This window comes from Camellia sinensis, chromosome 4, assembly GCF_055761805.1.
Source record: "Camellia sinensis isolate YWXY chromosome 4, ASM5576180v1, whole genome shotgun sequence".
Taxonomy (NCBI): Eukaryota; Viridiplantae; Streptophyta; class Magnoliopsida; order Ericales; family Theaceae; genus Camellia; species Camellia sinensis.
Window position 1 is genome coordinate 60,969,164 of NC_138964.1, and position 27,950 is coordinate 60,997,113.

General features: G+C 34.5%; 1 protein-coding gene and 1 pseudogene across 1 annotated transcript; both read left to right on the forward strand.

Moving 5' to 3' along the window:
* The first annotated feature begins 3,473 nt into the window (after positions 1 to 3,473).
* LOC145824670 (class V chitinase CHIT5b-like) lies at positions 3,474 to 6,037 on the forward strand (annotated as a pseudogene).
* A 16,211-nt stretch (positions 6,038 to 22,248) lies between these two features.
* On the forward strand, positions 22,249 to 25,465 carry LOC114287797 (class V chitinase CHIT5b). The gene is made up of 2 exons (XM_082925030.1): positions 22,249 to 23,758; positions 25,091 to 25,465. Exons 1-2 carry the CDS (start codon positions 22,642 to 22,644, stop codon positions 25,111 to 25,113), a joined length of 1,140 nt encoding a protein of 379 aa, XP_082781156.1. The 5' UTR covers positions 22,249 to 22,641; the 3' UTR covers positions 25,114 to 25,465.
* Positions 25,466 to 27,950: the final 2,485 nt, after the last annotated feature.

A 27,950-nucleotide genomic window follows, 5' to 3' on the forward strand; every position in this document is an offset into this window, starting at 1 on the left:
GCGTATGACCACGAAGGTGGTCTCTCGGGCCACAGTGTTCCTCTAAAGGGAGGAAACAAGGTGTGTGCCAAAAACTGGAACAAACGGAGGTAGTTAAGCGGTCCCGAACCGAGGCGCACGGCCGACGGCTCTGAAAATTGGAAACTGGGCTCCAAACGGGAAAAATGGCCTACGACCACGAAACGTAGCCTACGGCCACTGAGAGATGGTCTATGAGACCTCTCCCTCCCTTCGGGAAGAGAAAATAGGACCCGATTCGTAAACCGAGGCAAAGCACGAAAGAGCCTCGAAGTTTGGAGGCAAGGCTCGCAGCCGAGACTCTGAAACCTCAGAACGAGTACAATATGCAACATCACCGAGCGCTTAGTTGGTGACGTCTGAGTCTTAAGGTCGTTCAAAAATGGGGTGTCTACAGGTCTCCATAAGCTGCATGTTTTTTAGTTCGTTTTCCAGTATGTTGCTGTGTTTATTTTGTTTTTGTTTTTCATTTCAAGGGTTCTTCATTGTAGATATTGTTTATTTCATCATGGTTTCATGTCTCTCTCCTGCATCTAGGATTAGTGGTTTGGGTCTCTAGGGTTTAAATTTTGGATTTTTTTGTTGTTACATTGCATTGCCCTATGGTTATAAGTTCCCCTATTTTTTAACTATGTTGGACTACTGGTTATTAATGGCTGCTTTGTTTACCATGTTACCTATTTGTCATTTTGGGTCTTTTGAGTCTACATTTTTGCCTCATTGTTTATGTTGATATATCAAACTGTGCTGCTAATGTTTTGTGGTTTCTCTGTTGGTTTATGTTGGTCTTGGGTTGGGGGTTGTTTGTCATGGTTTAGTCATGTCCACCTTCAAAAGACAAAAGTCTACTGCCCCTTGCCCTACCTATAACACTGACCACTTTCCCTCGGCTGAGAAAGCCAAGTTGTACCGCGAGTCTTATCCACCCCACTCCATTCATCTTGCACGTAATGTTGAACCCTCCACATTCGAGTCTATCCATATCCGTTCACTGTTTGATCCCTTGGGTGAAGATAATGTTCTGTTATTTTCTGGTTCTCAAAACTTATCTTAGGTGCGTGAATTCTGTTGTAACATGGATAGTCTTGACAATATTGGGCCCTCCTTCAAGACTTGTGTTAGGTCTAAATCCATTACTGTTACCACCGACCTTAATCGCGAGCTGTTAGGGGTTAGTGAAAGATTCCCCATCTTCTATCATTTTCAAGTGCGCCCCACTTGTGACTTTGATGAGGTTGCTCACACCCTTTGTGGTTTCCCCCGTTCTTGGCCCTCCGGTTCCTTGATTAAACAAAATGAGCTTCTCCCACAGTTTAGGTTGCTCAACCTTATTGTGTGTGCCAATATCATTGTTACCACCCATAGCTCCCAAATTAACCAGGACCAAGGATTTGTCCTTCAATGCCTTGCTCAAAATCGTTCCATAGATCTTACCACATTGATCATTCAAAAGATGGTTGTTGCTTTTGAGTGCAACAATCTTGGTTTACCCTATGAGCGCCTCATAAACCGGCTTCTCGCCAAGTTTGAGGTCCCTGCTTTCGATGAGAATGAGTTTGCTTCCCCTTCCCGGCCTTTTACCAAAAAGACTGTCTCCCAAAGTCAGTCTCACATTCATGGGGTTTCTTCTGGTTTAGGTAGATCTGGTGCAGGTACTAGTGATGCTGTAGCCATGGCCGAAGAGGCTGAGTATGACATTGCTGCTGCTGGCGGAGATATTGGCGAGGGGGAGCAGCTCCCTCCAGTTCGTACGGTTCGTGGTCAGCTTTAGTCCTTTGAAAGATCTGTTGCTTCCTGGTTTGACCACCTCGATGGGAAGATGGATATCTTTGAGGCTAGGCTCACCGATCTTGAGACCACTGTTGATACCCAGTTCAGTGCCTTGGAGGCTTCTTCCCAGCGCATTAAGAAGTCCGTGGCTCAGTTTTCTTCTCAGCTAGGTCAGATGCTGTCTTTGCTTCAGATGCAGTCCCAGCCTCCTACTCCATGATCTTTGTTGTTCTGGTCTGTTTCTCTTATTTTTGATCCCTTCCGAACAAAAAGGAGGAGTGGTATTGATTTTCAGTTGGATATGTTGGTACACTTGGGTACACTTGGTACACAGTTGGTACAGTTGTTTTTGGTTTACATTGATGGTACAGTAGTTTTACTTTGGTTTATATCCTTCCTCGGTACAGTTGGATAGCTGTTTAGTACAGTTGGATATGTTGGATATATATATTTTTTTGGATAGCTGTTTTTCTTTTTGATGGATGGATTTATATTGTGTTAATACAGTTCCACTATTTTGGTTGGCTTGTGTGTTTGTGTTTATTTCAGGGTGATTGTCCATAAGCATGGATCTCAATTTGTCAGTGATTGATTATGGTTATTGGTGTTCGTTTTGTTTAGCTGATTTTGATAGGAACATTGTTTTAGAATGGTTTTGTTCGAGATTTGACAAAGGGGGAGATTGTTAGGACCCTTTGTTGTCAAATTCCATGGAAAAATCAAGGTTGTAATCAACTTGTAAGTTTCCTATTTTTTTCAGGTTTTTGTCTTCCCGCTCGAGCGGGGAAAGTGACGCTCGAATGGGGATTGTACTCTCCCAGCATCTCTGCTACGCCTGCAAAAATTACTAGATGTGGTGATTCTACGCTCGAGCGTGAAAACTTCAGCTCGAGCGTGAACCCTGTATGAATCACAGAATATGAAGTCTACGCTCGAGCGAGAATTCCCACGCTCGAGCGGACCACGCGATTTCTGGTTCTATATATTCGCGTGTTGGTTCAATTTTAGGATTACTTTTCCTAGATCTTGTTTAAGGGTTCTAGGGTTTTGTTTGAGGTTTTCCTCTGAGATTTTTGGTGAGTTTTTCTTGATGTTTTAAGAGAGTTCTAAACTTATGATCTAAGATTCATACATCAAGGAGTTTGTTGCTTTATATCCAAGAGAGTTCTCTTCGGTGGATTCCGAAGATCTAAACGTGGAGTTTCAAAGGAGTTTGATTCTGTACGTAGTCGTTGATTCGACAAGTGAAGTTATGGATTCAACTTCAGATTAGTCAGTTCCGAGACGAAGGCTTGGTGAAGGAGTTACAGAAGGTTTGGAGACAAATTGACTGAGTTGGGTAATTTGTGTGTTATTTGTAATCTTTCTTTCTTCAGTAGTAGATTGATTAGTGGCGTTTTGCCCGTGATTTTTTATTACAATTGAAGGTTCTTTAATTGTGGTTTTTCCACGTAAAAATCGTTTGTGTCGATTTATTATTTATTCTGAAAACAACAATCTAAATCACTTTTGTAAGTACTTGATGATTTAGATTGCGTGATTTGAATAATTGGGAATTAGAAAATTTTAATCTTGATCTAATCACGAATCACTTAGGATTTTCACATACCATTACTGTAACTCCTATATATGTATCCGAAGATCATAGTATGCGTATTGCAATATTGGCTACCCACAAAAAAATAATGGCAGGCCTCAAAGATTACTACAATTCCTACCTCTGTGTTTTTGTCATATTGACTATCACTTGTAGTTATGCCATGGCCTCAACCTCACCATTTCAGGCCGTTAAAGGGGGCTACTGGCCTTCATGGGCCTCGGATTTTCCTTCATCCGCCATCGATACTACGTTGTTCACTCACATCTACTATGCTTTTCTTTCACCTAACAATGCCACTTTTAAGTTTGATATCTCAGACTCAACAGCTTCAATGCTCTTGAATTTCACGTCTACGCTCCACACGAAGAATCCACCGGTGAAGACAATATTTTCAGTCGGCGGAGGTGGCGAAGGCCCAATTATCTTTTCCAACATGGCATCAGCTGGTCACTCAAGGAGGAGTTTCATTGAGTCATCCATTGAAGTAGCAAGAAAGTTTGGTTTTGATGGTGTTGATCTTGATTGGGAATTTCCTCAAAGCCCAAAAGATATGGAAAATTTGGGCCAATTACTCCACGAATGGCGTGCTAAGGTGCATAAGGAGGCTAAAGCAACAGGTCGGACCCCTCTCTTGCTCGCCGTCGCCATTTACTTCTCTGTGGACTTCTTCCTCTTTGACGTCCAACGCTCGTACCCAGTGGGTGCAATTAAAAAGAACTTGGACTGGATCAATGTGATGTGCTACGCCTAGCACGGGTCATGGGACACTTCAGCAATGGGGGCCCAAGCTGGGTTGTTCGATCCAAACAGTAATATAAGCATGAGTTATGGGCTTCGGTCATGGATCAAAGCTGGGCTCCCTCCAAGCAAGTTGATCATGGGCTTGCCATTGTATGGGAGGACGTGGCAGCTCAAGGACCCTAGATCACACGGTGTAGGAGCTCCAACTATTGCCGTGGGCCCTGGATCAGACGGTGTCTTAACTTACTCCGAGGTAGAGGCGTTCAATAGGGTGAATAATGCCACAATGGTGTATGACGGTGTCACGGTATCTACGTATTCTGTGGCAGGAACACCATGGATTGGGTACGATGATACCAAATCAACAACAGTCAAGATAAAATTTGCTGAGGTCCTTAGGCTTCATGGATACTTCTTTTAGGCCGTCAATGGTGATCATAATTGGAAAATCTCAACACAAGGTAGAGTAATTTCAAACATAAAGTAAATTTATAACTCATATAGTTGGGTATTTAACCATATTAATTATTTGTCCAAAAAAAGAAAATTGACCCTTATGGAAAAGGTATGCACTTAGGTTTTTTTTTAATAAAATTAATAATTCAAAGTTGAAAATTCAATTATGACCTTCTAAGTTCAAAATTTATTTGATAAAAATTTAAATGTTAAATTAGAATAAATTGTTTGATATGCACATGATGAAATTAAGAATATATTATGGTGATGAGATGGTGTATGATGCCAATGGCAATGGTGGTAGATAGTGGTGGGAATGATGGTGGAGGGGTGGTTTAGTGGAGGTAGAGAAGTGGTAGTGGTGGTTATTGTGGTGGTGGAAAGAGTGGTGTAGTAATGGTGGTGGCTATGGCAACCATAGTAATGGTGGCAGAAGTAAATGGTTGTGGAGGTATTGAAATAACGATAGCATTTGTGGTGACAATGGCAATGGTAGTGGAGGTGGTGGAATAGAGGTGGTAATGATAGTAGTTGTGCCAAAGGCGTGATGGTGGTCATAATAAGGGTAGAAATAGGTTAGAGTGTAGTAATAGTAGTGTGGTAGGAATGGTGAGATTATATCAGTGCATATCGGCATTAACTAATAATCATGTTATTTAATTTTATTTTTTTTTCATTTTAACTTTTAGCTTATATTTTAAAAGTCATTTAAAGTTTTAAGCTGTATGTTATGATTATCAAATAGAATTAACTGATTTTTATTTAATATATTTAGATTTAAGTAATAAATAGGGTTACAAACACCTTGTATGTATTAAAAATAAAAAATAAAAAATAAAAAAATTAGAAAAATATTATTTCAAATGTGTAGATCATATTCATATTTGAACGTGGCCAAACTAAAAAAATATCTCAAAAATAAAATATATTGTGTAAATTCAAACATTGTTGTTATATGAACTACACTAAAAAATAAATTTAATTCACACATTTTATTTGAAAATATATTTTAAAATATCTTATATGAGTCACCATTACATTTAATCTATTATATTCAAGAATTCTTCCACTTGTATAAATATACATAAACCTATATGAATTATTTCAATCGTTCTTAAAAACATAAACATGGACACACAATCATATACATGGAATTCTCTTATTTCAAAATTTTTTGTCTCTCTATTTTAAAATATCTAAATCTATTAAATGATATTTTGAAATTATTACATTTTAAGATTTTCATATAGTTATTATGAGTGTTTTAAGGCAAAAGAATAAATAAATTTAAAAATAAAAGATCCTTAGCCCACATTCATATATACATGGATGCACACATGCAAATTGTGTAGTTCAAATTTAAACGCATCATTTTATGTTATTCTTCATTCTAATACAATATTGATGATTGTGCTTGATGGTTGTGCAGCATCAAAGTCATGGATTCTCTAAAAAATTAAGTGGGAGAATGAAATGCATCTTTAGAATGGAATTTTTTAGAAGAAAAGCTGGCTTTTGTTCTGGAACATCACACCAATAGATTATGTATGTTTCTTAATGTGTATAAAGATTAAATTCTTTTACTGCACAAATCTTATATGTAAGGATTAACGTTATTCTTTCTGTTTTGACGTCATGTCAATGTCCTCTTCTTTTTTTTTCTTCTTTTTTTTTAATTTTTTTTTTTATTTGGTGCTTCAATTCCTTTCACTTGTAGGTGTGTGTAAATGTGAAGATGAAACCATGGAATCATTGGATAACAAGGAATCTATCTATGCTGTCAAATAAATAAATGAAATGATCTGTCCCTGTCTTTGTTTTCATGTTTATGTTTGTGATTGTTTGTACAGTAATATTACCACTTCATAAATTTTATCTTATTTTTATTAAAAAAATATCAATTTATGGTTATTTTTTTATACTTAAATTTCACACTATACCAATTCAATCTCCACCACACAAATATATTATGAGTAAAATTTAAAACAATTGTTCCGAATCAATAAAGTTCTTGTTATTTGTATGATGGTTTGTGGAGATAAAGGGAAAGAGAATCCAAATAAATCCAAAACCATTAATGAGATTTTGCTCATTCGACGATCATAAATATTATTACTAGTACACACTATAATAAATTAAGATTTTAAAGACAAAAATTTAAGAATAAAATTACTTTTAGGGACAAAATATTTCAAAAGTGTCATTATTTATTTTTACCGACAAAAATAGATATTTACTGATGAATTACTAACCTTTTGGGACCAAAAGTTTTGTCTCAAAAAATAAAGCTTTTTGGGACCATGTTATTTTGTCTTTATTAGCGACATTTTTTAAAAATTTGGTGCTCGAGGAGATTGTCATATTCCTAATCACAAAGTTGTCTACGGAATGTGAGATGACCATTTGAAGAGAGAGCGAAGATTTTGGCACCAAACATATTTTTCTAAAGTGAAAGAGAGAACAAACGGGGAAAACAAACATTAAGGTTGTGTTCGGTTCATGGATTGTAGGAGGAATTTGGAAAGGAAAAAGAAAAAGATAGGTGAAATGTAAATAAAATATATCTACATTTTATCCAATTTTACACACATTTTCTTTTTCTTTTTCCAAATCCCTTCTCAAGTGCATGAACCAAACACGCCATAAGGGGGAGGAACTGACCCAAGGATCCTTCCAAAAGATGATGTCCACACAACCAAGCTTGAGAAAGAGGTTGTTGATGAGTACAGAGCTGAACATATCACTTCGGCTTCCAATGTTAACAATGGATAGGCTGGAAGGATTTGAGCCTTGGTGATATGATGGGAGCCAAGCATTAGGCTTCAACCCATATTTTTCAACCAACACTCGCCTCCAAAGAACATGTTTTTTAGTACCGAACCTCCACCACCATTTTGCAAGGAGGGTAGCATTTAGGTATTAGATATCCAAACCGCCAAGTTTCTTGCTTTTAGAAACTATATGCTCTATTTTGTTAAGCGGAGCTTGTTTTTCTCACCATTGATACCCCACAAAAATTTCCTTTGAATCTTTTCCAAATCATGACAAATAGATGAAGGAAGCGTGAAGAGCGACATATAGTTGATGGGAAGATTAGCGAGAGATGCATTATTAAGGTAAGTCTGCCACCAAGGGAAAGATATTTTTGCTTCCAAACAGCAAATTTGAAACGATTGATGATTGGCTACCATGCATACTGCTATAGTTCATAAGTTTCGCCAGCTTAAATCATAACAAAACCAAATTAATTTATAACGAAAATACTACAAAATTCTCATAACTAAAACTATTTTGATTTATTATAAAATATCACAAAACTTCATAATCCATTTCATTTCATAACCATGCACTACAAATCTTATAGCTAAATTTAATTTGAGTCCTAATAAAAAATATCACAACAGTTTCATAACCAAGTTCACAAAATAATAAATTAATTAATTAATCGTCAAACAAAGTAATATTTATTAATGCGAATAAAACATTACAAATAGGGAGAACGAAATAGTTGGCCAGAAGCCAACTGACAAGAGAAAAAGAAAAAAAAAAACCCAAAACACTTGCAGCAACAAAAAAACTGAGAGCATCTCCAACGGTAGTAGGCATTTTACCTATCTAAATATTACTATAAAGTATATATTTTATTTTGCCTATCAACTATTTTATGTTTTTACTCCAACCATACTCTTTATTTTAGCTATTTATCCAAATACTATTAATTTTATAGAATGTCACGTCAACAACAAAGATGGAGGGAAATGATCCTAATGATTGAATACATTTTGCCTAGCGTTGAAGGCTAGCTACATGTAGCTAGTGAATATGAGTTAAGCCAAAATGCCTAATCATATGCTTAGTGCATTGGAATTGAAAAAAGTGAATCACACTAGGCATTTTAACTAACAAGTATTATATGCCTAGTGCATTGGAGATGCTCTGAGAACCATCCCCGCCCCAAAATTTGACTACATAACCTCATAACTAAGCATCAACATGATTCATAACTATGACCATAAATCTTCATATAAAATCTCATAGCTAAATACCAACATGCTTCAAAAGGAGCACCACAAATTTTCATAGGGTAGTCTATTCCAACCTCGTAATTAGTTCTGTTGAGCATAATTCAAGATTGCTTCCATATATCTGGGATTATCACGATTCATTTCAATCTTGTAATTAGTTTGTTGTTTCATAATTCAAGATTGCATCCGCATATGTGAGATTATCATAGTAATCAACGTGATGAAATTCAACCGGGTTATATCAAGGCCAATCCATTTCAACTTGTATTTTCAATCCATCCAAAATTTAGATGAGAGAATCATCTGTGTAGACAAACATTGAGTTTCACTTTGATATACACATGAATAACTTGAAATGTGAAATTAAACATTCTTTGTTCAAATTTCTTTAATGAGCTTAAAAAATATGCCTATACTTTGTTGGACAATTATATTAGTTAGTAAAAATATATTTCTCTTAGGGTTAATTTGGAAACTTGGTTTTTTTAGTAATTTTTTTGATTTTTTTTTATGAAATGAAAAAATTAGTGCATTTAGAATAGTTTTTTTTTTTTTAATTATTGAATAGTTATAAGGAAAAAAAGTAATCGATTGATATATAAAATATGATATTTTTATTTTTATTTTTTAACTTTTTTTACCAAAAAAAAAAAAAAAGTCTCTTCAAACGGTGCCTTTGTTTGGCTCCCTCTAAATCAAAATCGTAGTTCTGATCATGAATAGGAGTTAATTTTTAGTGTACGTCAGGTTGAAATGCAGTTTGGTTTGTGGTGATGTTGTGAGGTAGATTTTTTGGGAAATTTTTTGTTTTGTTTTGTTTTTTTGTTTTTTTCTTTTCTTTTGATTTGTTTGATGTCTTGCCAACCTTTTAGAGCATCTTCAATCTTTCATATTTTTTTATTAAATTTAAATTTGATAAAAAAAATTATTTAAAAATCATTTACAATCCTTTCATCAAATGTTTATCAAATCAATAAAAAATCATTTTTTTTTCATTAAATTGAGAACTCATCAAATCATTCATCAAATAAAATCATTCATTAAATTTGAATTTGATAAAAATTTTAAAAGATGAAACATTGAAGATAATGTTTTTCATCAAATTTGATAAAAAGTGAAATTTGATACGAGAATGTAATTTTTAAGAGGATTTTGATGAAAATTTAATAAAAACATTGGAATTGTTTATATCAAATCAAACTTTTTACTGAAATTAATAATCAAATTAAATGAAAATTTTAATCAATGATTAGAGATGGTCTTACTTTGATCTTTGGTGGAGTGTATGCACAAGATTTTGTAATTCTTTTTTGCTAATTTAGTTGGTTAAGGCAGGTTTGCTATGATGTACTTGCTTTTTTCCTATATTAATATAATTTATTGATTCATTAAGACTCAGTTTGATTAGATAGATAATATAGAAAATGAAAAAAATAAAAATATTTATGTATTTGTTTAGATTGAGAATTCTAAAAAGTAATGAAAACAAAATTTTTTTGAACAATTCAAATTAGCTTATTAGTTTAACTAACAATTTCTTACAAAATATATAGAAAAATTTATTTTTCCCCAAATCTTGACGAAATTTATTTTGTTTTCCTTTTTGTCCATACTTATCTCCACAACTCCTTATTATATAGTAATTATATTTTTTTTCCATTATTTTTTCTTGCAAAATTCTTCATTTATTCAAATACATGCAAGAAAATATATTTTCATTTCTTTTTACTTTCTTTCACTTCACTTTCTATTGTTTTCATTTTCTATTGTCCATTTCTTTCTAAACAAACGGAGCGTAACAAAGATTTATTTTTTAGAAAAAATTATCAATAAATCTTTTTACACTATTAAGATTTTTATTGAGTTCTATCCAATTAGAATAAATTACACTTACTTCCCTGGAGATTTAGCATAATTACAAGGACCTTCTATGTAATTTTAATAATAACAATAACCACCCTCACTTTTGAAATTATTATACATTTTGACCTAATGTTAGGCTAATGTTATAGCCATCTGTTAGCACTCTTGTCAAAATATACTGATGTCACATGTTTTAAGACTTTAAAACACTACCCTCAGCCAAACAGGGAGTTTTTTTTTTTTTTTTTTTAATATTCTAAAAATAAAACAACTAAAAAAATCGACCCACTTATTAAACAATTTGGAAAACTAATCCGTCTTTTCAAATTGCATTTTTAACTTGATATCGCATATTGAAAATGGAATTTTATTGTAGCGAGTTGAATCAAATGAAATTTTGTCCGTACTATTATTATAGTTGTGGTATCGTGGACCATTTTGTTTAAATTGGTGAAAACAAATCATATTATTTCTTCATTTCGACTTCGTAAAGCTAGCTTGGCAATTTCGTTTTTTTTTTTTTTGAATTTTAATTATTCTTAAGTCTTAAGTAATAAATGAGATATAAATTTAATTTTGGGGACTTATTTTTGTTTAAATTGGTGAAAACAAATTATATTACTTCTTCATTTCGACTTCGTAAAGCTCCCTTAACAATTTTTTTTTTTTTTTTTTGAGTTTTTGTAATGCCCCGAAAATTGGACAGGGTATATCTATTTATGCAACAAAACGCACCTGATAAACAAATACATATATATAGATAACTAATCCATACACCTATTTCCATTAAATCCCAAATGCTAAATACATGTTGTTCACATCTCAATGCCCCAGTTCCAATCCCAAACATGCATTTTACAACAAATATGAAATAGAAACCAAACAGATAATAAGTACCTTATAGGCTTACAAATTTATCCAAGAACATTCTTGGCTACACAAAATGGAGTTTCCACTCAACACAAATACAGTACTGGCTTACATTCAACAAATAACAATAAAACAAAAATGAAGCCTCAGCTCCGAGTCCTCCCAAGTCAATGCCTTGGCGGAGGCATAGCACATGTACCTGAAAATGATTTCCCTTATAGGGTGAGCCACAACCCAGTAGAGAGATACTATACAACATATGAACAATGACAAGACTAAAGAGGAGTATGCCCATGCCATGCTCATGATAAAACAGTTTATCTCTCTTTTATAAAGCATGTAATGCTGAGATGCAACAGCAAATATAAAACCATTTCTATTTTTAAACCACATCTGTTACATGAATACGGGCCTTGTGAATCTCTAGGTGAGTGTCTGCAAGTAGGCCTTAATGCACTACCACTGTCATTTTTACCAACAAACTGGAAGGCCCGACACCTAATCGCGCGGTTCTACACCACCTACCCAGATTTACCAAGTATTCATGTTTTCGCAAACAGATACATTTCCAAACATTTCTCAAAAACAGATACATTTCCAATGAAATGAATGTAATGCAATGTTCAATGCAACAAATGAAGAAATGTGGTTCGATTTACCTAAGTCTCATGCATTTCTACAACAATCATGGCTATCCTCCACCGATAGCCCAAAACAGATATTTCTAAACAGATATTTAAATAATTAAATTCCAAAAATTCAGATAAATACGATCTATTCCACATCTCACCAAATATGAACAAATATGAGCAACTACACTAGTTTTTATATCACAATCACGTCCGGTAACCTCTTAAGGTCCATTTTTAATCGTGTCGGTTTTATTCCAACTAAGGGTGTGCATAATACCGCCGAAACTGCCGAAACCGCCAAAACCGCACCGAACCGCACCGCCAAGGCAAATTCGTTATTATTTGCCAATCGAACCGTCGGTTTTTGGTAAGAAAAATGACAAATTCTAGTGACACTTTTATCAATCCGCCGGTTTCTATTTTTCTTCCAAACCGCACCAACCCGCACCGCTATTAAATCATGTTTTATAAGATTCTAAAAATTCTTTTTTACTTAAGTTTGCTTGTTGTTCTATACCTTAGAATATAGTATTACATTACTGCTCGAGGGGAATTCAAGATGTCAGCAATCCAAAATAAAGTTGGATTCCAATTCACTTTTCAATTTTTTTTTTTTTTTTTTCTGGCCATGTTGCAAACTTGCATTAGCTCACTTTTCAATCTAAATACTTTTCAACAGTAAACATTTTCAATATATTGTAAACTCTGAATGATATTAATTTTATGTATTGTATTTGATCATTGTAGCTTTCACAGATGCTTGTAATGAACTGATGGCATAGTCATTGATATTATCATGTTGTTGCTACACTTGCTGCATCAGAAGAAAGCTTCGCAAGATGCTTAACATCACGGTATCTCTCGTCTTTTTTTTACTCTTTTATTTAAGTTTTGTAATTTGAATTATATTTTTTATAAACCGCCAATCCGCCCGAATCGCCAGGGCAAATCCGCCATTATTTGCCAACCGAACCGCCGATTTTTGATAAATAAAATGACAAATTCTAGTGACACTTTTATCAATCCGCCACCTACCATACGGTTTCTATTTTTCTCTCAAACCGCACCGACCCGCACCGCGCACACCCCTAATTCCAACAGATACATTAAACAAAATAATACCGTTAATGCCCAAGAAAACATCGTTTTCTTTCCAAACTCATTCTCCAAGCATTATTCAACTATGACATATTATTTTGATCAAAAGCCCTGAAAGTTAAATATAATTCCTTTGTTTTCTTTAAAAATACTCTTTTGGTCACAAACCGGTAAAAATTTCAAAATTGTTCAAATCGAAGTCCGTTTTTGCTCAAATTTAAAATATAGCTCTTTCATAACCTTACAAACAGATTCCAAGTTTACACTTTCGCAATTTGGGTATCAATTCTTTATTTTTCTCAAAATTTCTTTTTTAAGCAAATAAATCACAATTTTTTTAAAAATTCTAATTAAATTATATACAATTCTAAGCTCCATATAAGCAAGTAAAAGTGCATAAAGAAGTGTAGGAAAAATTCCTACCTCGAGCCAAGAAGCTTTCAAATTTTTCGACAACAGAAATTAAATTTTTTTGGAGCCAAATGACGCCTTTTCCACCCTCTACATTTTGATCCAAAGCCCTAACGGTAAAAAATGACTTACACTAGATCAAATCCAAGAAAAACCAACTTGGAACCTCTTTTCTCTTGTTTCCTCAGGGCAAGAACTCCAAGAATTTCCAAAAGTTGAACAAAATATCTATTTGGTTACTATTTATAGATTTTTTTTTTTTTGGTTTTAACTAAGCAAATATCTAACCATATATATACACACCTGTATATATGTATATATCAATTAAAAATACATTTCCACATCTTTAATGACAAAAGTAAATATAATATTTTCTCACCACAAAATATATTTCATTTAATGGTACATACCATAAATATTCACAACTCTTTTATGGTAGTCAAATAATAATAATAATAAAACAACAACACTACTACATGGTTACTAACGGGTCACAATTTAATCAATTGGGTCCAAAATGAATGAAATTTAATAATTTAAAATAAATCCCCAACTAATTTATCTCAAATCATGGTCCGAACACCCAAAACTCAATTTTAAATTCTGCTATAAATTAAACTGAACACCAATCAGTCCGTGAATTTTCATAAAATAAATACGCATCATTAAATTCTGAAATTTTTGTCCAACATGCTAGACTCATATGGAAACAACATATAAAAATTTCATAATTTTTTGAGATCGGGAACTATTTTTAAAAAATACAAAACCAAACTATTTTCACACAGAATTTACACGGCAATCAAATTCGAAAATTTGCTCAGTTAAATTATGCACTGGCTATTTAAAAAAAATAAAAATTGGGTCATTACATAGCCCGAAGCAAGGCCCACTATAGGCCAACAATACCCTCCAATTCGATTTGCAAACTAAAAAGAAGTCTCTTCTTTTTTCTTTTCTTTTTTTATATATAGATAATCTATACAGTTAGTCTTAAAAGATGAACAGTTTAGATTATAAAAATAGTCTCACCATAGACCCACCATGGCCAAAGCAGCCAAGTCTAGTACATTTTTTTTTTTTTTTTTTTTTTAAGATTTGCAATTCTAGTTAATTTGCCCAGGAAATTATAAAGCATGTTTTTGATTGATCAATAAATGATGGGCATGGATAAACATAAAATATAGGACAATTATGCGAACTAATTAAGAACTTACTATACAAAATATTTTATAGTTTCACTTTAGAGAATGTCTTCAACATTTTTAAATTTCATTTACTTTTAATTATGATTACGATGATATTCAAATGATCGTATATATATATATATATATTATATCTCACTAATTACTGTATCTGATGTACACTATATATATCTTTTATATAATATAAGGCAATTGAAGCCTTTTAAACAGTGAAATCACCGTTCATTAGTGATTTTTATTTTGTCATTTTTGTCAATAATGTCCTCAGTGTTTGGGACTTGGGAGTGTTGTTGTGCCATGAAAGCACAGCAGCTTGCTGCGTTTTTTTTTGGGAAGTCGTTCTGAGTATTTTTTGATAATTTGAATAATTCATATTGTAAGATTCGTCAAAAACATTATTGATGTTAAAAAAATCAAGTTATTTGGATATTCATGACACCATGATTAGGCCTAATTGTTTTTAAAAGATTATGAAAGTTATGTTAACCGTTAATTTTTATAAAAATAAATGTGCTTTAGATATGGGGTTATAGATATCTAATCAACTTAATTTTTTATATAGATGATTTACTCGACGAATTTTATAATAAAAATTAGTTTAAATTATAAAAAGAGACCAGCTGTGCCCAAAGAGACCGCAGGATCCCAAGTCTCATTGGTTTGAGCTTTGAATACATTAGAGGTGAGGATGTTTTGTACAATTAACCTATCTAAACCCTCAACCGTAATATGCGATGTGAAGTTGTAACTGTAATTACTTTTTTGCCCTTCTTTTTTGAAAATTTGAAACTCCTATATTGTCTAAACCAACTCTTTCTGTTGCCTAGATGCTATAGGCCATCATTATACTTCATTTCTTTTGGCCTATTTTGAAAAAGTAAGTTAAAAGTAAATTTTATTTATTTATTTTTAAAAATATATAAAAAAATAGAGAGGTAATATAATTTTAAAAAATTAAAAATCCAATAAGTAGACTTTCGTATTAGGAAAATTCCATCCATTGAAAAACTTTGTACCAAAAAATAAAAAACTAAAATATAAATGTGGTAATTTTATTATTTAAATGAAAAACATTGTCATGTTATTTTGTTCTAATATAAGAGTTCATGTTGAACCCTATTCATTTTCTATGATATAAATTTTGTATATTTTTTTATTTGTTATATCATTACTCTTTGCATTATTATTAATGTTAGTGCTCCCTGTAGACAACCAAACATATTTGAAGGTTTTAAACTTGAACTCAGTTGGATTTTGGTTAAAATCTTTTATTTTTCAAACGAGACCAATAAAATTAGCCAGTGAAGTTATTTGAAGGTCTTAAATTTTATTTTTATTTTTATTGAAAGATTCAACTTTCATTCAGTTTTTTATTTTTATTTTTATAGCAATTTTCATTATCTATGAATTTATCCACAAGATTTAAAATCTCTTCACTCTATGATTAAATACGATCGTTATATTTTTGCTTTTATTCACACATGGATTTAAAATAATTTTAAAATTATGATCACATTTATATTGTTAAAATTTGTATTGTTATCATCTTAATACTTCATTGGATAAGAATTATACAAATTTCTTGTATCATGGGCACAGTAATTGGACCCTAAAAATCATGATCACATTTATATTGGTGGGAGCACTACCAAGTACCAAGTCATGGTGGCCAGCCAAATGGTTTCTGATCCATCAATTTTTTTTTATCAACAACAAAGATCCCTTTATTGATGATGGAAACCTTACAAGAAGGAAGAAACATCAACATAAGAGAGGAAAAAAAACAAGCCATCACATGGCATCACCAAACCAAAACCCTGTTGGTGAGGAACCAACGGAGGTAACCACACACAGAACCTTACACACAGCAAAAATCACAGCATCAGATAGCCACTCCAGAAGCATACACACAGCAGAATTTCCAGCAGCAGATTAGCCCACAACAGATTAGCCCACTTACAGCATCACACACACAGCAGGTTCACAGCAGCAGTCATCAGATTAACACACAGCAGTATACCTACAACAGCTCCATCAGATTATATCAGACCATACACCCCAAAGCCAGTCCAGAATCCAAAACTCAGCAGGCTATAATCTGAATAGAAACCATGGCCTTCCTCAAATGCATTCCTTAACCTGAGCCAAATTGGTGGTTAGGTCCAAGACAGAGTACCTGATCTTTTTTACCGCAGCTTTAACCCATAAAGCAAATCTAATCTTTATCAGCTCACCTAACTCAAATACACTTGGTTGCACTCCACAGAACAAACATTCATTCCTTAGCTTCCAGATGGACCAAAGTATAATACATGGCAAGGCTCTCCATAATCTCCTAGCTAATCTCTTATACTTCCATCCTATCCACCAATGAAACAATCCATCAATATTCCTTGGCACCACCCATATACACCCCCACCACATCATTACATCAGACCATACCTGCCAAGAGAATGGACAGTGAAGTAAAACATGCACAGCAGATTCATTCTCCACTTTGCAAAAAACACATAGCACAGGAGCCTCATTGTTCAGCACACCTACATGTTTTAAGAAGACCCCTGTTTTCACTCTATTCCTCCAGGCTAACCACCCAAAAAATTGAACTTTGGGGGGAATGTCATTATTCCACACAAACTTACATAGTTGGAGAGGAGGGCCCAAGAGGGAATCACTATACCGATAAATATCTGAGGCCTTAAACTTGTCACCAACAGAACCATTCCAAACAGGGCAGTCTTCCTCATTTAGTCCTATAGAAGGGGTCACCAAAAGCACTTCTGCCAACCTGTTTGCCTCAGCCTTTTCCCAATCATATAATGACCTACGGAAGCAAAAATTCCAAACCCCGGAGCTGAAATTCCTTTCAAAAAAGAAGGACAGTGAACCCTCTTTTACTGTTGACAAACTAAATAGTCTAGGAAATTCATCTTTAAGACACCTACCACCAAGCCACTTATCATACCAGAATTTGATTCTACTCCCATTACCCGCCTTGATCTGAAATTTCTCCACAAAAAACTCCACAAGAGGTTGATTCAGACTAGCAACTGCAAGAACATCACCCCAGATTCTAGAAAGTCTAGCTGATGAATTCATGGGTGGGAGCCATTGACCCTCATCAATCATATACTTGCTGCATACCATTCTTCTCCAAAGAGCATTTACTTCACTTCCAAATCTCCACCACCATTTAAGGAGTAGACTTGCATTGACATCCTTAATTCTTCTAATTCCCAACCCTCCTTGGTTCAGACTTTTAGTAACTTCAGTCCATTCCACCAAATGAACCTTCCTCTTCAAATCATTCCCACCCCAAAGGAAAGAAGCTTCAAGCCTTTCAATCTCTCTAACCACACCACAAGGCATTCTAAACAGCGACAGGTAATAAATCGGGAGGTTAGATAAAACGGACTTAATCAACGTTAATCTACCTGCAAAGGAAAGTAGCCTTCTCTTCCACCCAGTCAACCTAGTCTTTATGGTATCCAAAACTGGCTTCCAAGTAGATTTCCTCCCTGGATTCGCTCCCAACGGCAAACCTAAGAATTTAAACGGTAGTCCTTGTACCTTACAATTCAAGATATCAGCATAAGACACCAATCTTTCCTCCTCCACTCCAACTCCACATACCACACTCTTATGGAAATTTATCCTCATTCCAGAAAGGATTTCAAAGCATCTTAGTATCCGCTTTATAAACACTATTTGATCCAAATCTGCCTCGCAAAAAATTATTGAATCATCCGCAAATTGGAGATGTGAAATCACTACCTCATTAACACCAACTTTTACCCCTCTGATAATACCTTCCTCTAAAGCTCTGTTCATTAGAATATTCAACCCTTCAGCCACTATATTAAACAGGAAATGAGATAGGGAATCACCTTGCCTGAGGCCTCGTTGAGGTGAAAATTCCTCTGTAGGTGAGCCATTCACTAGAACCGACAACTTTGTTGTACCGATACACTCCTTCATCCATGAAACCCACTTAGAGCCAAACCCAAAGTTATGAAGCATCGAAGCCAAGAACTCCCAATTAACAGAATCATAAGCTTTCTCAAAATCAAGTTTAATAATCACGCCTTTTTTTCTTGATTTTTTCCATCCATCTACAATTTCATTAGCAATAAATACGCCATCTAAAACGCTTCTCCCCCCTAAGAAAGCAGATTGTGATTCGCCAATAATTGTAGGAAGAACTTTCTTAATTCTAAGAGCCAAAACCTTAGAGAGAATCTTGTACAAACTACCCACCAAGCTAATGGGTCTAAAGTCTGACAACCCAATAGGAATATCAGTCTTAGGAATAAGGGTGATAAAGGAGCTGTTAATGCCATACGCAAGTTTGCTCCTGGCATGGAAGTCTCTCAGAAACAACAAAACCTCCTGGTGAACTATCTTCCAACATTTCTGGAAAAATAGAAGATTGAAACCATCAGGGCCTGGAGCCTTATCTCCATTACACTCCATAATTGCTGCCCTTACTTCAGCTTCAGAGAAGGTAGCTTCAAGATCCTGATAATTCGAGCTATCTTGAACTGATTTAAACACACCATCTAGCACTGGTCTTCTGGCCCAACTTTCTGAATATAGTCTCTTAAAGTGTTGTAACACCTCATACCTTAACGTAGCTGGCTCCTCAATTGTCTCACCTTCAATTGTGATGGAATTAATTGAATTTTTACTCCTTCTACTGCTGGCCATAATATGGAAGAACCTCGTATTCTTATCCCCATTAATGGTCCAATTCACTCTAGATTTCTGTTGCCATAGCCACTCTACCATTTTACTAAGCTTCCAAACTTCACCCCTCAATTGTCTTCTTCTGGCGATCTCAGCCGCAACCAGTCCTCTATTTTCAGCCACAATATCTAGCTCTACCAAGTCTTCCTCAGCCTTCTTAAGTTTTGTTGCTAAATTTCCAAACACTTCAAGATTCCATTTTTTCAGCTCCACTTTCAGCATTTTCAACTTCTGGAACAGCACATATCCTGCTTCCCCAACAATCCTGGATTCATCCCAAACCTTTGCCACAAAAGAGGAAAAACTTGGATGGCTAGACCATGCATTAATAAACCTAAAAGGCTTAGGTCCCCAATCCCTCTCATCATCCATCAGCATTATAGGACAATGATCAGAGAACAACCTAGGAAGACCCCACTCTTTAAAGTTAAACTTCATGAGCCATTCCGGATTAAGTAGGAAACGGTCAATTCTACTCCATTTTTCCCCATCTTGTGCATTAGACCATGTGAACTTCCTGCCTAATAGAGGCAAATTATTCAACTCGCATCTCTCAATAAAAGAGTTAAGATCTATCATCCCCTTATCTCGTCTGGAGCAACCCACCCTCTCACTAATATTTCTAATCTCATTTAAATCTCCCCCCAAACACCATGGATTTGGAAATTCAGGTTTTAGCTTGATTAATGTGTCCCAGAATTTACCTCTACTACTCACCTCATTTGGAGCATACACATTCAAAATATTGCAATCAAATGAATTTAGCAATTTACCTGATAAAAGAATGAGCCTTCTGTTACAACAACAACCCACCATCCTAAAAACATCTGGGTCCCATATGCAAAGAAGTCCCCCAGCAGATCCATCGGAACCCACCACCATAAATTCCATGTTGCTCCTTCCCCACAATGCTCTAACCTCCTTCTCCAAAATGTAAACCTTATTTGTCTCCTGCAGAAGCACAATATCAGCCTTACTTTCATAAATTAGCTTCCTAATCCTTCCCCTCTTCTCTAACTTTCCCAAGCCTCTCACATTCCAAGACATCAACTTCATAACTAAACAATTTTAACACCATCTTCCAGCCCAGATACACGACTCAAGCCCCTATTCTTTCCTCTTCTCCTTCCTCCTTGCTCTGTCCACTACCTCTAGATCCACCATTTTTTCTAGAGCTTCTGACTCCTTACCTTTGTAATTGATACCCAGGATTTTCCCCAACTGAATGTTTGCTTTTGCCTCACTAAGAATGTGATTTAGTCTACTAGAACTTCCTTCAGCTGAAGCAGAAAGAGACATGGCAGCAGCAGCAGCCCGAAAAACAGCACATTTAGTAGTGGGCTTACTTGATGATGCCCCTTTATGGCCATACATTCGAGCAAGAAAGGAATAGCCAGAGATCTCAGTGATCGATCAATTCATGCATTATATACAGGAAAAAGATATGTACCCGAAAATATATTGTGAAATTTTTTTTGGAAGTGAAATAGTTGATTTAAATTTAATTTAATAATTCATGGGTCATTTTTAAAAATGAATTTCATATTTTATATATTTTTCTAATTAATTTAGAACTTATTTAGTAACATTTATATTTATATTTTCAAATTTTATTAAATCTGTAAAGAAAAACTTGTTTGGTTTCCTTTTTTAAAAAAATTATATAAATTTACTAAATTGTTTAAAATATAAAAAAGTTAGTTTCACTTGTATAAATTTATTAGCATTTCTTTTTCATCATTTCTATCTACCACCCACTGCTCATCACTATCACTGGCCACCATCATTAATGATCTCCTCCGCTGGCAACCTCCTTCGACCGCCAATTACATCCTACGACAATAACCACTTTTGTCGACCACCTTTTGTTGGAAACAACCTTAAGCAGACGGTCTCCATCTTTGCCTTTCACCTCTAGCAACTAACAATTATCTCTGACCACCATTTCTAACCGTTGACAACCACTTCTCATGAGTTGGCCCCTTTCACTTATTTTCAATGATTTTTTTTAAAAAAAAATTTCAGTTGTACCCACACTACAAAAAATTAAGATTTTAGAGACTAAAATTTACGGACAAAATTATTTTTTAGGGAACAAATATTTTTGTTGCGAAAAGTGTTGTTATTATATTTTTGATAACGAAAATTGAACATTAGTGATAAATTATTATCCTTTTGTGACCAAATTTTTTGTCTCAAAGAATAAACCATTTGAGACCAAATTATTTTGTCGCTAAAAGTTTATTTATTAGTGACATTTTCAAAATTTTGTCACTAAAAGCCTGTTTTTTGACTTTTCGGAACAACTTTTTAGCGATTATCCTTATGACAATAGAAATTGATCATTAAATGTCTTTTATAACAAAATTTTCACTTTTAGAAACTAAAAATTTTGGAGTAAACTACCAATAGGTTTTAATAATTAAACTTAATTTCCATCAAGTTCTATTGAAAATAAGTCTTGGTAAAATTATCGCTAAAAATAATTTTTTTGTGACAATTTTTTACATATGTCGCTAAAAATTGACAATTAGTGACTTTTTTGTCATAATTTTTTATAAATTGTCGCTAAAACTTACAATTAGTGACTTTTTTTATGACAATTTTATTTTTCCATAGAACCTATTGAATAATAAGTCCACTTATTAAGATCTATACGTAAGAAATCCAAAATTTTTAAGTATCCCAAAATTTTATCTCTAAAACTCTTATTTGTTGTAGTACCAAAATAAATATAAACATATTTAATATTTTTTTATAAATTATAAACCTTACCAAATTAATATGTCAGCCTTTTGAATTTCATTTGATAACACTAGCCGACAGCTTTCTAGAAAAAAATGGAAAACACTGCAACCTAACCCATCAATACTAGTCAAGCCAACATTTTCTCATTGTCAACTTCCTCAATTACATCCAAATTTACCCTCTATTTAACTCTTTAGAATCTTATCCTCATGAGCAATAGCTAAACAAAACCCCCCAAAACTCCCTATAAAACAATGCTCGCACGTCTTATTGAATGAAGGTTTAACAACTCCAAGAATGTGTGATGTATACTTGGGAATAAATTTGGATCACACATTTTTTTTTCTTCATATTTTTTTCCGTCTGAATTCTTGATTCATACCATTACTGTAACTCCTATATATTTATCAGAAGATCATAGTGTGAGTATTGCAATATTGGCTACCCACAAAAAAACAATGGCAGGTCTCAAAGATTACTACAATTCCTACCTCTGTGTTTTTGTCATATTGACTATCACTTGTAGTTGTGCCATGGCCTCAACCTCACCATCTCAGGCAGTCAAAGGGGGCTACTGGCCTTCATGGGCCTCGGATTTTCCTCCGTCCGCCATCGATACTACGTTGTTCACTCACATCTACTATGCTTTTCTTTCACCTAACAATGCCACTTTTAAGTTTGATATCTCAGACTCAACAGCTTCAATGCTCTTGAATTTCACGTCTACGCTCCACGCGAAGAATCCACCGGTGAAGACAATTTTTTCAGTCGGCGGAGGTGGGGAAGGCCCGGTTATCTTTTCCAACATGGCATCAACTGGTCACTCAAGGAGGAGTTTCATTGAGTCATCCATTGAAGTAGCAAGAAAGTTTGGTTTTGATGGTGTTGATCTTGATTGGGAATTTCCTCAAAACCCAAAAGATATGGAAAATTTAGGCCAATTACTCCACGAATGGCGGGCTAAGGTCCATCAGGAGGCTAAGGCAACGGGCCGGACTCCTCTCTTGCTCACCGCCGCCGTTTACTTCTCCGTGGACTTCTTCCTCTCCGACGTCCAACGCTCGTACCCGGTGGGTTCGGCTAAAAAGAACTTGGACTGGATCAATGTGATGTGCTACGACTACCACGGGTCATGGGACACTTCAGCAACGGGGGCCCAAGCTGCATTGTTCGATCCAAACAGTAACATAACCACGAGTTATGGGCTTCGGTCATGGATCAAAGCTGGGCTCCCTCCAAGCAAGTTGATCATGGGCTTGCCATTGTATGGGAGAACGTGGCAGCTCAAGGACCCTAGATCACACGGTGTAGGAGCTCCAGCTGTTTCCGTGGGCCCGGGATCAGAAGGTGTCTTAACTTACTCCGAGGTGGAGGCGTTCAATAGAGCGAATAATGCCACAGTGGTGTATGACAGTGTCACAGTATCTACGTATTCTGTGGCGGGAACATCATGGATTGGGTACGATGATGTTAGATCAACAACAGTCAAGATAGAATTTGCTCAAGGCCTTGGGCTTCGTGGATACTTCTTTTGGGCCGTCAATGGTGATCATGATTGGAAAATCTCAAAACAAGGTAGAGTAATTTCAAACGTAAAGGAAATGTATAACTCATGTAGTTGGGTATTTAACCATATTAATTATATGTCTAAAAAAAAAATTTACCCTCACGGAAAAGTTATGCACTATAGATTTTTTTTAATAAAATTAATAATTCAAAGTTGAAAATTGAATTATGACCTTTTAAGTTGAAAATTTATTTGATAAAAATTTAAATGTTAAATTAGAATAAATTGTGTTGATATGCACATGATGAAATTTAAAATATATTATTTTTTATTTTTATATTATGGTGATAAGATGGTGGAGGTGGCGGCTAGTATGATGCCAATGGCAATGGTGGTAGATAGTGGTGCCAGTGATGGTGGATGGGTGGTTTAGTGGAGGTAGAGAAGTGGTGGTGGTGGTTATTGTGGTGGTGGAAAGAGTGGTGTAGCAGCTGTGGCAACCATAGTGATGGTGGTGGAAGTAAAAGGTTGTGGAGGTATTGAAATAACAATAACATTTGTGACAACAATGACAATGGTCGTGGAGGTGGTGGAATAGTGGTGGTAATGATAGTAGGTGTGCCAGAGGCGTGATGGTAGGCATAATAAAGGTGGATATACGTTAGTCATTTAAAGTTTTAAGCTATATGAATTGTGATTATCAAATAGAATTAATTGATTTTCATTTAATATATTTAGATTTAAGTAATAAATAGGGTTACAAACACCTTGTATGTATTAAAAAAAAATAATAATAATAAAAATAAAAATAAAAACTTAGAAAAATATTATTTCAAATGTGTAGATCATATTCATATTTGAACATGGCCAAGCTAAAAAAATATCTCGAAAATAAAATGTATTGTGTAAATTCAAGCATTGTTATTATATGAACTACACCAAAAAATAAATTTAATTCACATGTTTTATTTGAAAATATATTTTAAAATATCTTGTACGAGTCTTGCATTTAATCTATTATATTCAAGAATTCTTCCATGTGTATAAATATACATAAACCTATATGAATTATTTCAATCATTCTTGAAAACAAAAACATGAACACACAATCATATACACGGAATTTTCTTATTTCAAAACTTTTTGTCTCTCTATTCTAAAATATCTAAATCTATTAAATGATATTTTGAAATTATTACATTTTAAGATTTTCATATAGTTATTAGGAGTGTTTTAAGGCAAAAAAATAAATAAATTTAAAAATAAAAGATCCTTAGCCCACATTCATATATATATGCATGCACACATGCAAATCGTGTAGTTCAAATTTGAACACATATCATTTTATGTTATTCTTCATTCTAACACAATGTTGGTGATTGTGCTTAATGGTTGTGCAGCGCCAAAGTCATGGATTCTCTAAAAAAAAATTAAGTGGGAGCATGAAATGCGTCTTTGGAATGGAATTTTTAGAAGAAAAGCTGGCTTTTGTTCTGGAACATCACACCAATAGGCTATGTATGTTTTTAATGTGTATAAAGATTAATTTCTTTTACTGCTCAAATCTTATATGTAAGGATTAACGTTATTCTTTCTGTTTAGATGTCATGTCAATGTCCTTTTTTTCTCTTTTTCTTTTTCTTTTTTTGGTGCTTCAATTCCTTTCACTTGTAGGTGTGTGTGAATGTGAAGATGAAACCATGGAATCATTGGATAACAAGGAATCTATCTATGCTGTCAAATAAATAAATGAAATGATCTGTCCCTGTCTTTGTTTTCATGTTTATGTTTGTGATTGTTTGTACAGTAATATTACCACTTCATAAATTTTATCTCATTTTTCAATTTATGGTTATTTTTTCTATACTTAAATTTCACACTATACCAATTTAATCTCCGCCATACAAATACATTATGAATAAAAATTTAAAATAATTGTTCCGAATCAATAAAATTCTTGTTGTTTATATGATGGTTTGTGGAGATAAAGGGAAAAGAATGCAAATAAATCTAAAACCATTAATGAGATTTTACTTGATGATCATAAATATTGCTATTAATATACGCTATAATAAATTAAGATTTTACAGACAAAAATTTAAGAATAAAGTTACTTTTTAGGGACAAAATATTGTTATTGTAACATCCGCATCCTTTAATTCATTGGAAAGTGTATTTAATTCCCTTATTTTCATTTTTTTGGATTCTTTGGAGTTGTTGAATGTTAGTTTTGGAGGAGTATGATCTGATTTAAACTCGTTGGGTTTGTTTGTCTACGCTTGTTCTTGTCAAAAAGTTCCTTGGAAAGTTAGAAATTCTATTCTAGGGTCGACACCAGCCTTCTTAAGGGTCGACCCTTATTTGTTGGTGAAGTTTCAGGAGGTGTTGCCGGAAAATAAGGTCGACACCTGCCTCTTGTTGCTATCCACAAGGGTCGATACCAGTCTAGGAAGGGTCGAACCTTGTATATTGCAGAATCTGTGTTAATTGCTGGAAAATAGGGTCGACCATTCCTGTCTAAGGGTCGACACCTTATTTGTTGTACAGATTGCTTTTCTTCCTGGAAGGTCGACACCCCTGCCCGAAGGGTCGACCCCTGTGTGTAATTTTCAACTTTTTGGGCCGGTTTGGGCCCTACTTTTGGGGGGGTTTTGACTTATTCTTTTCATTTGACTTTGGGGCTATTATTCTATTATTACCTTGCTACTATAAATAGGCTCAAAACATATTTTCATTTCATTTTTTCTTCTCTTTCTCTCTCTCAAACCATGAGTTTTCTATACTCTCTCTAAAACTCAAACTTTTTCACTAAGATCTCTAGATCTACTCACCTAGAGTAATCTTTTCACCATGGTCCTTTCTAAAAGAGTGTAGATCTCATCAAGGGCTTCCTTTTGGTCCGATTAGTACGTGGTTTCGTTACCGGTGAATTTTGAGTCGTCATCTCTTGCTTCAAAAGGTAGGGATTTCTAGTTCTCTTTCAATACTCTCATATATAGATAGATTTGTAGTATTTCTTTATATAAATACAAAAGTTCATATTTTTATGCATATTGTGATTAATCATGAGATTGGGGGTTCGGGTTTGAAGAGAGTTTGGGTTTACTTGTTGGGTTATGATCTTGGGTCATGATCTTGGGTCATGAGTTTGGGTGTGAAAGCAATAGGAGGGTTGGAATAAAATGTGTTTTTGTGAAAAGCCGTAATTTCTCTTAAAAATCCTAGTTTGGCTCATGAAGATGGTTAATGGTTTTGCTTCAATTAATAGTAGAATCGTGAAATTGAGGTATTAAATTACACATGTACAAGTTTAATTGAAATTTTAAAGAATTGGAGAAATTTATGTAAAAGTGGCCATTGAACTCATAATTTTGAGATTTTAAATTATGTTATAATGTGAACCAAACTTGGGAGAAAGAAATTACTAATGGTATGGATGATATGAGCTTTGTGTCGAAATGGTTGAGTTGAATTTTGTTGTGTTATGTGAATTGTATTGGGCTATGTTGTGTTGAGTTGGTTGAGTTGTGCTATGTGGAATTGAGTTGTATTGAGTTGGTTGAGTTGTGTTGTGTAGAATTGAGTTGTGTTGGGTTGAGTTGAGTTGTGTTGGGTTGTGTTGTGGTTGGTACCCACGCGGGGAGTTGAAAAGTGATTTTTTCGGTACCCACAACCATCCGTATCATAGCTGGTAAATGTGGGGGATGGTTTTAAAAATTAAAAAAATGATTTTTCGGTACCCACAACCGTCCGTATAATAGTCGGTAAATGTGGGGGTGGTTTGAATTCAAGGTGCCCAATTGCCCTGTCTAGGCTTATCGCTGGACGAATGTGGGAAAAATGTTTTTGGGTGTCCACACAGTCCTGCCATACTGTAGTCAGCAAAAGTGAAAAAATGATTTTTGGGTGTCCATACAGTCCTACCGTATTGTAGCCGGCAAAAGTGGAAAAAACGGATGGCTTTCAGAAATGTTTTGGGTGCCAACGTCTTGCCGTATAACAGCTAGCAAATGTGGGGATGGTTTTAAAAAGTTGAACAATGGTTTTTGGAAAAATGTGATTTTTGGAAGAAAATGGCTTTTGAGAAAATGATTTTTGGGAGTTCACTTCCCGCCGTATAATAGCCGACAAAAGGTGGAATGTGTTATGGATTGGGTGCCCACTGTCCCACCGTATCAAGTCGGCAAAAGGTAGAATGTGTTGTGACGTGTGTTAAGGTCGGTGATGATGTGTTTAACTTGTGATGAACTTGTGAAATTA